At 46.9% G+C, this 12,764-nt stretch overlaps 3 protein-coding genes across 3 annotated transcripts; all 3 read right to left on the bottom strand.

Moving 5' to 3' along the window:
* Positions 1-1,248: 1,248 nt before the first annotated feature.
* Positions 1,249-3,898, bottom strand: F5147DRAFT_782503 (uncharacterized protein; the record flags this gene model as incomplete). The annotated part of the gene is made up of 8 exons (XM_041442767.1): positions 1,249-1,342; positions 1,393-1,900; positions 1,950-2,591; positions 2,632-2,697; positions 2,747-2,859; positions 2,910-3,038; positions 3,091-3,488; positions 3,533-3,898. The coding sequence occupies 8 exons, from the start codon at positions 3,896-3,898 to the stop codon at positions 1,249-1,251; spliced, it is 2,316 nt and encodes a 771-aa protein (XP_041284492.1).
* An 869-nt stretch (positions 3,899-4,767) lies between these two features.
* On the bottom strand, positions 4,768-6,302 carry F5147DRAFT_782502 (uncharacterized protein; the record flags this gene model as incomplete). Its single annotated transcript, XM_041442766.1, has 7 exons — positions 4,768-4,902; positions 4,948-5,009; positions 5,063-5,684; positions 5,873-5,989; positions 6,043-6,123; positions 6,176-6,184; positions 6,240-6,302. 7 exons carry the CDS (start codon positions 6,300-6,302, stop codon positions 4,768-4,770), a joined length of 1,089 nt encoding a protein of 362 aa, XP_041284491.1.
* A 354-nt stretch (positions 6,303-6,656) lies between these two features.
* On the bottom strand, positions 6,657-9,056 carry F5147DRAFT_782501 (uncharacterized protein; the record flags this gene model as incomplete). Its single annotated transcript, XM_041442765.1, has 7 exons — positions 6,657-6,904; positions 7,513-7,603; positions 7,650-7,910; positions 7,960-8,466; positions 8,517-8,625; positions 8,678-8,844; positions 8,895-9,056. 7 exons carry the CDS (start codon positions 9,054-9,056, stop codon positions 6,657-6,659), a joined length of 1,545 nt encoding a protein of 514 aa, XP_041284490.1.
* Positions 9,057-12,764: the final 3,708 nt, after the last annotated feature.

The raw sequence follows: 12,764 nt of genomic DNA, 5'->3' as shown, positions 1-12,764 counted from the left end.
ACAGTTCAAAAAGGTGATGTCACAGTAATTCAAGATGCTATCGATTCTATCCAGGATCTACACCGCGAGGCTCATCGAGGGCAGGATATTGTTACAAGTAACATCGGTCACGTGGCCCCCCTATCATTTTCCCTTCATCCTCGCCCTCACCATCTACCGGCTTGTCCTCCTTTACCGACTTTCCGTTGACCAGATCCTCAGGACCATTCCCATCCCTCGCATTGCCCGCCTCTATGCACGTGCACGCATGTTCCTCTCCTGATTCGACCACCAATGTAGTCCCGCACCTATGACTCGGTCTGACTCGTGCCACCAATGTGGCTTTCCTCTTTCTGTTCCTTCTGACTGCAGATTCCCGCACGTTGTATTCTTACCGTTGGTCTGTTCCAACGTTTCTTGGTCTCATTCCACATTCGACCACCCATCACTAATCCGGCTCTGTTGCCAACGCACCTATACCATTCTCGTTTCCCCTTTACCCTTACCTACTGTGCGGTAGCCTTGCCCTTAACCCTCTCCACTTAGTATAAGTAGTCGGTCACCCTGTACTAGATTCCCTAACTTGAATCTACTCAATCTTCCCTGGAACATACTTCTCTCTGAATGCCCCTTTGGCTTCAGTCTCTAGTATCTTTTCTTAGTTGCTCATCGCGACTAAGTCTACCTCGATCGACCTCATCGTTCGGACAAGACTGTCCTAACCTTGAGCGACTTCAAAGACATCTGTCTTAGAAGTCACGTGACATGCGCGTACTGTGATCACTGCCGACGCCGTCGCCAGTCTCACTTGCTATACCGGATCCTTCCGGTTACGTCACAAATGTTAGCGGACGACGCCCCTCTTAGGGCTCCGCCTAACAGATCTATTTGAGTGCGTAACAGATATGATCCTGCAGATGTGTGGTATCTGCGATGAGTGGGAAGCAGGTGACACAATCTGTCAGGCCATGAGGTTGGTGGTAGCCCTACTGGATGACATCTTGGATCACGCTAGTATGTCAGGGGTTACAGATATTGCGATAGCTTACGAGTTGGGCGAGTTGATGTATCAGCGAAGTGACTATTAGGGGATCGTTTGACTAGTTACACTGCCGCATGTTCTATGATAATAAATCTAACAAAATTCGTGACATAAACACGCAAGTGCAATCTGTTAATTTGAAAAAAAATGTACATTATATAACTCAGCACATAAGTCAGGGTGCAGATCTATTGGGATTAGAGCGAGCTTTAGCAATGCTATGCACTTCAATGACGATTATGACTATTACGACTATTAGATTTGATACGCTTCGACAAATGCGGACTTCTTGGTTCTGGTGCCAAACGTTTCTTCACCGAGCTGGAGAAGTATGTCAATTGAATTGACTTTATCAGAACACACTAGCTTACCTGGAAGCAGCTGGGCAGCGAAATTCCATAATATGTTCCATCACCCATTTTACATCATCTATGGCTGCATGCCAAAGGGGGTCGTTGCATCCAGTACTGTTAGCACAACCCCACCATTTTAGCGCAGCCAATACACTCCAGAAGCCGTTTTTCCCTGGTTTGTCGAGAGGACTCCAATCATTATTGTTATGGCGAGGGGCTTCAAAGGATGCGGATGGCGACATACTTCGCCACGCGGGCTGAATCGCACACCACCAACTCCAGAATGTCATACTGAAGTTCTCGGGGATAAGTGGCTGGCCAGTACGCGCACAGGAAATCCACCAGTGAATTGCAGGTGGGCGATCTTTGCTACTGAGAGAGGTAGAGCCCTTCCCAGATGAGAATCCAGAAGACTTCTCAAGCTCTAAAAAAGTCGTAAGTAGATTGATATATGGAGAGGGAAGTTGTGGGGCGGTGAGATATTTGATCGCTTCCCGAATCCAGGCAGGGCAATCGGTGGGAAGCACTGATATATGACTTAAATTATATTCAGACTTGGAGCACAGCAAACTCACCAATATCATCATTCTGACTGTCCTGAGCGAGTGAACAGATGGTGTTGTCTACAGGTGGGGATAGAGGAGGCTCAACAATTTGTGTAGCGTCAAGAGGCTCTGAAGGGCATGTGGGAGCGGGCTGTGAACTTGCTATTTCAGGAAGGGGTGCAGAATTCGAAGGCAGTGCCGATCTACTGCGTTCCTCCCCAACCAAAATTCCTATTTCAGAAGGGGGTGCAGGTGTGTCTGCAGGCTGTGAACTTGTTAGTTCAGGAACGTGTTCAGAATTTGAGGGCACTGGAGAACCACTGGATTCGTCCCCAGCCGGAACGAGAGTGTTGGAAGAAACATAAGGCCTAAAACTATAATCAGAAGGGGCCTTCTTGTTTGTGATAGGGTCGCCAGTTTGACGGTTGATGTAGGTGAGGCGGGGTGCCAAGTAGGGGAGGTGAGAACGGCGATACTCCCATGTCCTGTTGGCTGTAGATTGATCGTCATCGTCATTGTCTCGATCCGATCCATCTGGAGAGTCTGTATCAGTAGTTATTTCAATGTCGTCGTCATCAGCTGCCAATTGTTTGTGGTGTTTTCTCTTGGCAGGCTGTTTGACTGCCTTTCCTTTCTCCTTGGCTGTGGCCTTCTGCATAGTCAATGTCGCTTCTACCATGTCGGTGTCAGAGTTGGGATGTGCCTGGGGGACCGCTGGGATCTGCCATATCATCGGCGGGGACATCTGGAAGCTTCCAATCAGAGCGACTCTCTTGAGCTACAACACGCCATTTAGATCACGTAATGGTAACGTAGAGGTCACTTACTGTAGCAGGTATTGAGATATTCCTGAAACAGCTTGGTGACAGTCTTGAAATTTTTCCTGTCAGCCATTTGCCAATTCTGAGGCTGTGGGCGAAGGTCAACGCCCTCGTGCATGCTTACAAAACATGTTGAGAATGAGTCGAGGGATAATTATACATGACTCACCTGATTATGCTAATCTTGCCTTGCTTGCGCAGTTCGGGTCCGCCAACCATCAGGGTGACGTGCATGCCCAGCACAAGTGAAATTCCACTCAGCATGGGTCCTGCAAATGACGCAAGTCTATCTAGTGCACTGGAAAAAATTAGCACGCCATTTTTGATTATAAAATTATGTTGATACGTACGCTTGGCGAGAAACTGGGTCAGTAGGAGGAGGATTTTCTAACATGGCCTTCCATTCCTTGGTCGCCTCTTTACCTTCTGTTTTAGCGAGTTCTTCATATTGTTTGATAATCAAAGGGTCTTGCTCCTCAAAAATAGTCCGTGTAACATGGTCATGGAACGAGGCTTTCTCTTTCGGAGGACAAGATGAAAGTCCCCACTGTACCTTGAATATCTTTTTCACAGCACTTTCGTAGAAATCCTTGGACCACCGCTGGTGAGCTTGCAGCGTTCTGGGCTTGTTTGGTGCAACACCAGACAACTGGGAAAGAAGACACGTCCATGGATCGTTCTCGGGTTTTGTTTTGGTGCCGAGCTTGCATAGTCTTTTAGAACGGTTATCAAGCCAGTTGCGTATAGTCTGTAGCATTGATTAAAAATGTAAAGATTTAAATGAAAACATACCTTGCGCATGGATGCAATCTTGTGCTGCTTTTGAAGAGACTCCAATGGGGTGAGCATTTTGGAAAAATGAGACACAGGAGACTCGTTGACCAGCGGTTCCTCAGAGACCTTGAGTTTCCAATGAAACCACGTGAAATAGGTATTCACAATGATATCCAGGTAATCATTTGTGCGGGATCGACCTTCTGCGAGGCTGCTCACATACTTCGCGATATGCGATGTGAGAAATTCAAGTCGTGATCCCGTCGCCCAGCATTTTTTGAGTGTTTCTACGTAGGCATTAGCATCACCAGCCGGCTGCTCAAGTTCAGCAGGTATATCTATTATTTGAGGGGGGGATTCATCTGAAGGTCTGTTCGATGGCATATTCGAATCACTGCAAATGGATGGAAAATAAATACACAGATACAACGTTATCACTCACCTCATGTGTCCGTGTGGCCAATATTGAGGGAAATGCAAGTGGTACCAGTAGTGAGGCCCGGAGGGATCCAGGGCAAAAAAAATATGCTGACAAATGTGTATGCCAGTCCATTTCGTGTATGGCGCGCAATTATTTTCCGACCTAGGTAAATAGGATAGTAAATGTAAGGAATTATTCTGCATTATTCAGGTATTTCTTACATGTGGATTGATGGTATGCTCATTTGTGGTGGCAAGCATAAGAAATTCAAAGTCCGAATGCTGGGCGAGGTTGTGTAAGCGTTGCCCAAAATGGAAGTGGTAGCGAGCCTCAGTTTTGGCAAGTCCGTACGTGGTTATTACCACATAATGATGGCCATATCTGACAACTACGGCTCAATCTTGAGAGTCATACGACTCCATAATCATGACAGGCATTTGGGGTAATCCTCCAGTAATTTAAATTCGAAGCTGCCTACTGTAGTTTCAATTGATAGTACTTCCAAGCTATCACTGGAAGGGCTATCTTGCGGCAAGTAGGGCAGGTTTCATAAACTTGCCATGCTGTTAGATGCATGATTGTGGAGAATTCAGATTTTTGGGGCACTCAGGTCACGGTGACGAGTCAGAGAAAGGTGATCATGGCGCAGTGGCGATTGAGTCATAGCCATGGTCGGACTCTTCCGAAGTCTGCGGCGAACTTGAAGCCATCAATCTCAATTGAATCGAAAAATCTGGGGCCTCAAGTTGATCACCCAGCTGTGATACTGCACAATCTTATCTTAGGCTCTGAACAGAAAGAAAAGAACATTCAAGTAAAGCTGCTGGCATGTTTACTTGACAAGGTACAAAAGTACAACAACGTTGCATACTGTATTGAAAGAGGCACAAAAGTTGGTGTATGGTGACATTGCACCTTTGATAACCTTCCTTAGTTCCCCCTTTGATTCGTCAAATGCCTTGGCCAGCTGCTCGCATCAGTAAGGGGAAAGTGAAGGAAAGAGAGGGCGTACATTCCTACGGAACTCCAGCCATCCAGCAGAAACAGTTACTCCGTTGGTAAATGTGATGATCACTGATGAAACCGTAAAATAGTGTCAGGTAGCATCTAGGATGCAAGGCACTGACCTGGTTGCTCCAGCATATCCTCGTAAGTCGTGTAGGTTAGGTTAAGTGCGGTGAGAAAGCTATTGGTCACCCGGTGTCGTACTTCCACCTGACGAATCGTAAATGGGTTTTGGTGCTCTCCTACCCACAGACCTCCAACAAACAGGGCCCTAGTGAGCATCATGACCCGCCACCAAAATGTCTTCTTCATTGAGCGGGTGAGGCTCTCTCGTTGCTTTCTGTTCAAGGTGTCCCACACACCACCCTTAGACTTTCTCCATTGCAAGTCAGGATGAAAAACCTCGAGGGCTGGCTCCTTGGTGAGAACCCCATCTACTTCGTCTAATCCATTCACTTTATCCAAAAAGGGCAGAGCTGTATCGTCGATACCGCTGAGAGAGGTAACGGTGGACAATTTCCAGTAGTTATAGCCACAATCGAGCTCTTGAAACTCCGTGGGTGTGAGGTCAAAAGAAGCAGGAGCCAGGAGGACATCTTCGAGCGTGTTATCGAAAGCACTTGAATTGGCGGGAGATGGCGCCTCGTACATGAGTTGTTGTACTGGGGTGACAATGGGAGGTGGATACCCATCCGGAAACGGAGCATAAGAGAATTGAACTGAAGCGTTCAACAGCTCTTGGAGCTATAAATGTATCAGTGAAGGACGTGCACGAGGACTTGAGCACAACACTCACGAGCCAAGTAGGCATTGGGATACCTCTGGCGTTAGCCCTACAGCATGTAGGGGTTATCGCACTGATATAAGCGCCAGCCAGTTAGCTAGATCTATTGTTTCAAAGACAGGAATATTTGATACGGCAAACAGCTCACCGTCGCTGTGAATAACTCATGAAGGTGGGTAGTATCCCTCTCGCCAGGGGCAATCAGCCACCCAAGTTGCGTAAGCCGACCAGTCCAAGGCTGGGCCTCCTGGAAGGATCTTTCGCACTACAAATAAATACAGTGAGATTAAATCTTTGCATTCAAGAAGGAAAACTCACGTAGATAGGTGATACTTGGTTGTTATTAGCGAGGTACCCTACGACAACATACGATCCTGTAGTAATGGAGACAAACGGATGCTGAGGGAAAAAAAAGGTAAAACAAAACCATGGTTGACGGACGGTGACAAACCTCCTCATGCTAGAGGAGAAGGTCGTCACATCAGCGGATCCACTGTACAAAGTCTTGTACTTACAGCAAGCTGAACAAGCTGAAGAATTTCACCCACAGCGGGTACGTATAACCATACTGGAGACATTGATTGGCCTGCGAGTACCAGGATGGGGTAGGTAGGGAGGGAATTGATGGCAACAAACAATATTAATAAAGGCTGGTTATAAAGTAGCAAAGCCTGCCAGACATTAGCAAACGTCAAACGTCAGAGATGATACAACCACTTGCTACTGATCTGGCGGACATTACTTCTCATTATCGCTAGTTGGTGGCCATTTGTGCTGGCTGCTGATCCCTGACTGATGGCCATCAATAATTGCTGGCGATCTTGATTCAATCGATGGCCATCAATAATTTCCGGCCATATTATGTATTAGACATTCTAAACCATGGAGTTGTGCCCAAAGAATTACTAGGATTCTATTGCTGTAATACAATATCAATTTTCATAATCAAAAGCATGGCTCATGAACATATCGTCTAGTGCCTCCGCGAGGGACTCCGTGCTTGTGTTTCTTCCTTGTTCAAAGAAATTCAATTCCTTGATGCCAATGTCATGACCCTCTTCGTCGTCGCTTGGATGGGCTATTTCCGTGAAGTTTTCTTCGCCTTCAAAATCTTCATCTTCCATATAGGGAGTTGTCTGAGAGGCAGGTTGCCGTGCCAAGCTATGGCCGTCTAAGATCCCTACCCTATGTGAGTATACATGGCCTACCCTGAGGCCATAATGGAACCTCATGAGTGTGTCACGATCAGCGAAGCTGGTAGAGTTATGATGATGATATAGATATGACCCGTATGGATAGGATTGCTCACCTGTTAACGTAGTATTCTAGCCAGTCATGTTTATCTCCAGAAAGGGGAGAAACCCCACAGTTCAAATTGCGCCGGCCTCACGAAAAAACCGGAATTATATGGCAGGCCCTCAGAACCGCTCCTGGATCCACAAAGCCAAAAGTGTTTGGATTTGTCAAAGGTAGGAAGCTGAACTCGTCCCAAAGCATGTGTTTCCCATGAATGGTTTTGTATAAGTTCATACCACCGGATGAATAGAAAGTTTATTCGGCAGGACTCATACACGTTACTTGAGTGCACAGCATTGATATGGTGGATACCGAGAACCCTCGCATAACGATATTTGTCATGGGCCCCATCATCATGCTGTAGCAGCATGATGTTACAATGGGGGGTCCTGGGGTTTATCACGTCTTGAGCCCTTTGAATGTCGTACATTGTATAATTAAACCTGACGAGGTTGTGGTGGTAGATCCTGTTGTGCTTGAAGAGAATTGAACTGTGTTCCTGGTCGGGATGGGCAGAGTTTTCCACAGATTCAAGAGTCCCCATGCGGTCCAGGATATGATCTTTCAATCGTGGAAGGAAGTCCTGAGTCATATGTTAGAACGACAATGATTAAGCCCCCGAAAGTTACCTTCATGGCAGGATCCCCTGCATGACTGCGGAGATAATTTCCCAACTCGTCGAAATTCTTCTCACTTAGTCCAATATGATGGTGTAGCTGAGGGTCGATCACAGTTTCGTCAGCCTGCGTGTGAGGGGTCCGTGTTGTTTGCCATTGTTTGATATGCCGTAAGCGAATTTGACGGCATTCTATTTGAGTTAGCTGGTGTATGAAGTTTCTGTGATCAGTTTGGCGATATCTGCCTTTTGGCGTTCGGTGCTCTAGCTCTCCCTAATAGCAACTGAGCAGGGGAGCAGACAGGGAGCAAATCATAACTTACTGGCTCTGTACTATACGAGTCTGTTGTACCAAATTGACGAATGGAAGCAACATAATCGCCTAGCGCATGAAATTTGTACGTCCGAAAATTTAGCAACTTCTTCCTCCTCGATTGCCTTGGTGAACGTGGATCCTGCGACCATTCCAAATTTGGCTTATGTTTCCCTTTAGCATTACCCCCCGCCCTCTTTTGAGCCGCAGTCCCTTGCCCAACGCCATTCGCTATGCTGTCCTCCATGCGTCTAGTGACGTCCTTTGCCTGCTGACGAGACCTCGCATTGACCTCGTGGTCAAGTTCTTGTGTGTGGTATGCAGTGCATACCTTTGACTTGAAGTGACGGAATTTCTCACCGAGGTCAGTGGTTTGCTGGTCGAGAATCTCTAAGGTAAAGTCAGAATGCATACACAGTTTAGCGAGACCATGCCAATGCGCCATAGTGAAAAGGAGATCAAGAAGAATTTTGTTGTGGGCCTCAGGGAGGAGACCTTCGAAGACTGGAATAGAACACTTGTACAAAGTCAGTCCACGGACACATGAGAATTGTCTTTAAGGCGTACCTGTAAAAGATCCTCAAAGTTGCATGCTGCTGCCATGTTCGACATTTCAGAGGTGTTGGCAGAGAACCGCCTAATGGTTGCAGGACCAAACGGGGGAACCTGCCTGTACCTGTCAAAGATGGACATGAGTAACCCAGGCGTCATCAAAACACATTCGGCACCTCCTATCAAGTTCGTGCACCAAGTCCTTGTTCAATGCAGTCAGAATTCTCAGTAGATGAATTAGAAGCATGCGCCATATCCCAAGCTCAAACTCATGTAGGAGATCGACGACAAGTGCTGCAAACACATTGAATCCGAATGCACTAAGATTGTCGGACAGCACATTCTTATCACATATTAGTTCAGGCAATGAAAGAGACTGACGACTATGCTCACTGAATTCGGCACCCAGGAATCAGGTTTGAGAAGCGCCTCGACTGCCGTACTGTCAACACCGTAATTTTTCTCATAAATAAGGTTGCGTGCAGTAGCAATGGGCTGACTCCTCGAGATGTTGGACCGCACCAGTGTTAAACGTTGTTGCCGATCACGGCTCATCCCCAGATTTTGAAGCCATGCAGTTGGTATGAGACAACGCGGGCAAGGACAGCCTCCTAGCTGCCGAATGGTTGCAACAAGGACCCTGGTTTGGTCTGCTTAGATGTCTTATGGATAATGATCATGACTCACTTTTCAGGGTAATCCACAGAGTAGGTAAAGACTCACGGGTAAAACCTGCGTTTGATTCCAGTCACAGCAGAGAATTACCATCCCATGCTCATACACCTCCAAAAACTCTTCATTGAGTAAGATATTCCATTGAGCTTGAAACAGTTCATGCTGGCAATGCATTGTACATTCACGGCCAATCCCCTTGCCATTGGTATAAGTCCCCACAAAATCTTTAAATGTGTCCGGAAGCTGCCAAGGTGTGAGCTTCCATCGAGAAGGAAATTAATTCAGGAGGACATCGTACCTTTTGAAAATATGCAATAGTGGTTCCCCAAATGGCAGGATGGCCGACAGCGGCAGTATTTGGATTCATTTCCAAAATACATATACACTGGCCACAGCTTCGCTGTTACCAAATGCTGTCAGTTGCGTGGCATCTGACCAAAACATCAATGCGACGACTACGTGGGGTAAATCACACCCCGGCTCTCCAGGAGACTCAAGGAGATCACTGGTGGGTGTCCATAAAGGCTGGTGAGGTGTAAAGTTCGCCTTGAATGTCGACTTTGTGGGGAAGATGGGGAGCACTCCATCGCAGTTGGTAGGGTTCATAATGGAAAAGCTCATCATCCTGAGCATTTGCAAGCTTTTCTCGGATGATGGAGGTGAGAGATCGATGGTAAAGTTCAGCTGCGATGTAAGGTCGAGGGCCTGGCTGAGCTGGAGTTCGGGAAAAAGGTACTTCGATGCTGACTTGCGTTTTGTGCTAACCGGCATCCTCATCCTCCCATTCCTCCTCCTCGCCATCGTAAACACTTGCACCTAGCTGTGAGTCAATTCTGCTCCATGGCGTACTCTGGACGTCATCAGGATCAAAATCCGGATCGCCGACGATATCAATATGTTCCTTGAAACTCTGCCGGGACTTCTGTGTGCCTCCATGCCAGTACCAATGGCCCAGCTCAAAGGAGGATCAATTGGGGTAAGGGGAAAACGAAATGTCGTTAGGCTCTGCGAGGGCATCTGGCTCAGTTGAGGCTATAGTCGGGACGGAACTAATATCTTGGAGTGTTACAGCTTCTTCTGGATCGTGAGAAGGGGGGGGTGGATGAAAAGAACTGGCGTATCAGCCCGAATACATTTCTAGCAGTATGGAAAGGGGGAACTTGCGAAGATGCACAAGCACTGGTAGATGCACAAGCACTGGTAGATGCGTCCGTTGGATTGGCTGGTGCGTCAGGCTCTGGTGCTAGAGCAGTATATCCGGAGGGAAGGCTTGGGGGAGCTTGTGGAAGCACATCCTCGTATTGCCTATAACGGAGTGGCAATGAGACGTCGATGTGTCGACTCCTCCGCTGCGCCAGTGACAAGCCTTGTTCCGTGTCTATCTCAATAGGTGAGGCACCAAGATTGGTGTTTGATGATAATGTGGTGCATTTTCTTGCAGCAGGTCAGCAGATGGGAAAGAGCCCTTTGGAAGGTGGGCCTGCACGCTCGACGGCACCGTGCCAGGGCCAGGAATCTGTCTACCGAGGTTGTGGTTAACTCGTGACCATTCGCAGAGCCTAGAAGATGCTTCGCTTTGGATAAAGCGGAGAACAATCGTTTCTTGCCCTTAGTGCAAGAGCCTTGATGGCTTTGTATAGGCACTCTCCTGCGTGAACTCACGAGTACAGGTGCATCTGAAAGGGGTTGGAGTCGGCAATGAACCTGCACAATCCATGGGGGAAACTGAAGGTGTAAGAATGCGGTTGAGTCCAATGTTGAAGGGACAGGTGGAAAGACTGATGACTTTGATAGCATAACATAATATAGAGGGCACTAGTGATGGCCAGCCCCGATGGCGATCACATCATAGTCTAGATTCCCACAGGCCAAAACCTCTGGCAGCAGGCTAAAGGTGGGGACATTTCATGGTGACAAGATAAGCTGGGCAGATCATAATATTACTACATGTCGCAGTCTGATAAGAGCAGAGTAGATACCGCGTATTTGCTCCACCGGACCATACAATGGAAGCCCCATCTTCACCTTCATCTACCATCACTGCCCACCACCTGACTATCACGAAACCACTTGGAGGTTAGCTAAATTGATTGCAGAGGCTATGACCTGCCGCTTTGCCCTCCTACACTATGACAGCGCCTCAAAATCCATGGTCGAATGGTGGTGGTGAGACATACCCATATTCTATGCAAATTTGAGTTATGATGCTGCTCCACAACAAAAACACAGGCCTATTGACGGTGATGGAAAGAAGATTTTGCCATTCAACCTAGAGATCCACCGCGAAGAATATAAATGAAATACCCATGCTGTCTATGCGCTGATGGTAGTGGCAGGAGTGTGTACATAGAGTGTGCGGTGTACTCGTGGTGGAATGAGGACACTGAGCAGTTTGATTGGACTGCAAGGTGCGCATCTGATGAATGTGGTTATCGAGGTTAGCATTCTTCACATTCAAGAGGATCACAACTGAAGAGTCAACATTGCCTAGTAAAAATCAACACGTACTTCAGGCTGCCGACTATATCCACCTTCCAGTATCCTCGAAGAGGTATGAGCGCTCGTCCTTTCCTTGCTGCAGTACTGGGTCTGAAATTATGGATGATGAAGAACAGCGAGTCTTGCCTATTCAGCTAGAGTGGACCTACAAGGAACAAAGTGAATTACTGAACAGACTCGATTCCTGTGTTGGAAATGGTATTACCAGCAGGGAGTTCCAAATTTTGTTTAGCCAATGCAAAACATGCAAGCGAGTCGGGGTGAGGTCAGTGATGAAGCGCCACATCTGTTTGGGAGGAGTGAAAAAGCGAGAAGGTCGACTTGCATGATCATTATTGCTCAGTATTCGTATTAGCTTAGTTTACATTCTATACTAGGATCTACATAATGCCATCTACTTATTGATATCACCGCGTGAAACCATAGATTGCAAATTGAGAGCACCAGCAACCCATATGCATTGTTTCACATGTTGATGCATTATGCCATCATGGTGCACAGCGCTCAGCGGCCTCAGGCTGTAAATTCAACGTTCAGCGTTCAATGCCTGACATGTCACTGCAGCTGAATATATGCGATGCACGTGATCCACATCATTACTAATACTATTTCAAAGGCTTCATTCAGAACTTCGGATGCAGCAGGCCATTTCTGATGGCCATCGTTCTTTTGGTGGCCATCCCCTTTAATATCCGCACGAATCAGTTGGCATCAGTTGAGTACCTTTTCTAAACTCTGTGATTGCTCGTTTGCTTTCAGAATCAACTCCCGCTTACACATAATAGTACTCTCACAATCAAGCTCGCTTGCCATGCACCTTACTGTACATACAATATTTGCACCCCAACAAGATGTGTCTTTCAGCAGAATCATTCAATTACTCAACTGCGTGCGAGCATTTTTCAACTTTCGAATGTCCTAGGCCGTGAATTCTTGGATGCCTACATAGGACTCATAGCAAATCAGAAGGTCAGTGGGAATTTTTTGTAATCCTGATTCTGTTAAATCTTTTCATGTAGCTCCAGACTGAATTATATGTTCTGTCATTCTTGCTCAAAAATCGAGTTTATTCTGGCGATCTGTGGGAAC

The sequence above is a fragment of the Suillus discolor genome, assembly GCF_016758755.1.
Source record: "Suillus discolor strain FC423 chromosome Unknown F5147scaffold_220, whole genome shotgun sequence".
NCBI classification, from domain to species: domain Eukaryota; kingdom Fungi; phylum Basidiomycota; class Agaricomycetes; order Boletales; family Suillaceae; genus Suillus; species Suillus discolor.
The sequence above is the reverse complement of the archived record's forward strand: the minus strand, read 5'-3'. Positions and strand labels throughout refer to the sequence as shown.